Below are 513 nucleotides of genomic sequence, written 5' to 3' on the forward strand. Positions count from 1 at the left end.
CCGAGGCCTAGAGTCCGGAAACGAGGGGGGCCGAAGTGGTCCGAAGCGCGGAGCCGAGTCGGTCCGAATTGGTCGGAGGCCGCACGAGGGTTTCCGAGAGGCTCTGCGCTAGCCCTCCTCAGGGCCTAGAAGGCCGCGCCGGCCGTGGTCCCCAGTTATCGGGGTCCCCTACTGTGAGGCCGACTCCGCCGGACTCCGACGCAACGCGACCCGGCCTAGAGAACCTTGCGCTGCAGGCTCCGCCTGCACCCGCCGCCCGCGGGAGCCGAGCCCGCCCGAGAAGGAGCCGAGCGGAGCCGAACGGTCCCGAGCCGGGATCCTCACGAGCGAGCCTCGGCTCTCCGCCTCCTCCTGTCCGAAAGTGCCCGAGCGCTGTCGGACGGGCTAATCGGGCCTCGGCCACAGTTCGGGATCAAGTCCCGAAACGCGAGGCCGTCGAGCCCGTTCGGGAGCAGAAGCGAAAATGGCCGAAGGGGCGCCGTTTGCGTCCGGCTCCGAGAGGATGCCGGGGCC

General features: G+C 70.6%; 1 protein-coding gene across 1 annotated transcript in view; it reads left to right on the forward strand.

The window, feature by feature from the left end:
• Positions 1–17: 17 nt before the first annotated feature.
• The window catches only part of TMEM80 (transmembrane protein 80), a gene marked incomplete at its 5' end in the record, with an annotated part of 6,050 nt that continues 5,554 nt past the window's right edge, over positions 18–513 (forward strand). The window contains 2 exon segments of the mRNA XM_024748965.1: positions 18–408; positions 411–475. Coding sequence (XP_024604733.1) covers positions 18–408; positions 411–475 — 456 coding nt within the window.

This window comes from Neophocaena asiaeorientalis, unplaced genomic scaffold, assembly GCF_003031525.2.
Source record: "Neophocaena asiaeorientalis asiaeorientalis breed wild unplaced genomic scaffold, Neophocaena_asiaeorientalis_V1.1 scaffold43, whole genome shotgun sequence".
Lineage (NCBI taxonomy): Eukaryota > Metazoa > Chordata > Mammalia > Artiodactyla > Phocoenidae > Neophocaena > Neophocaena asiaeorientalis.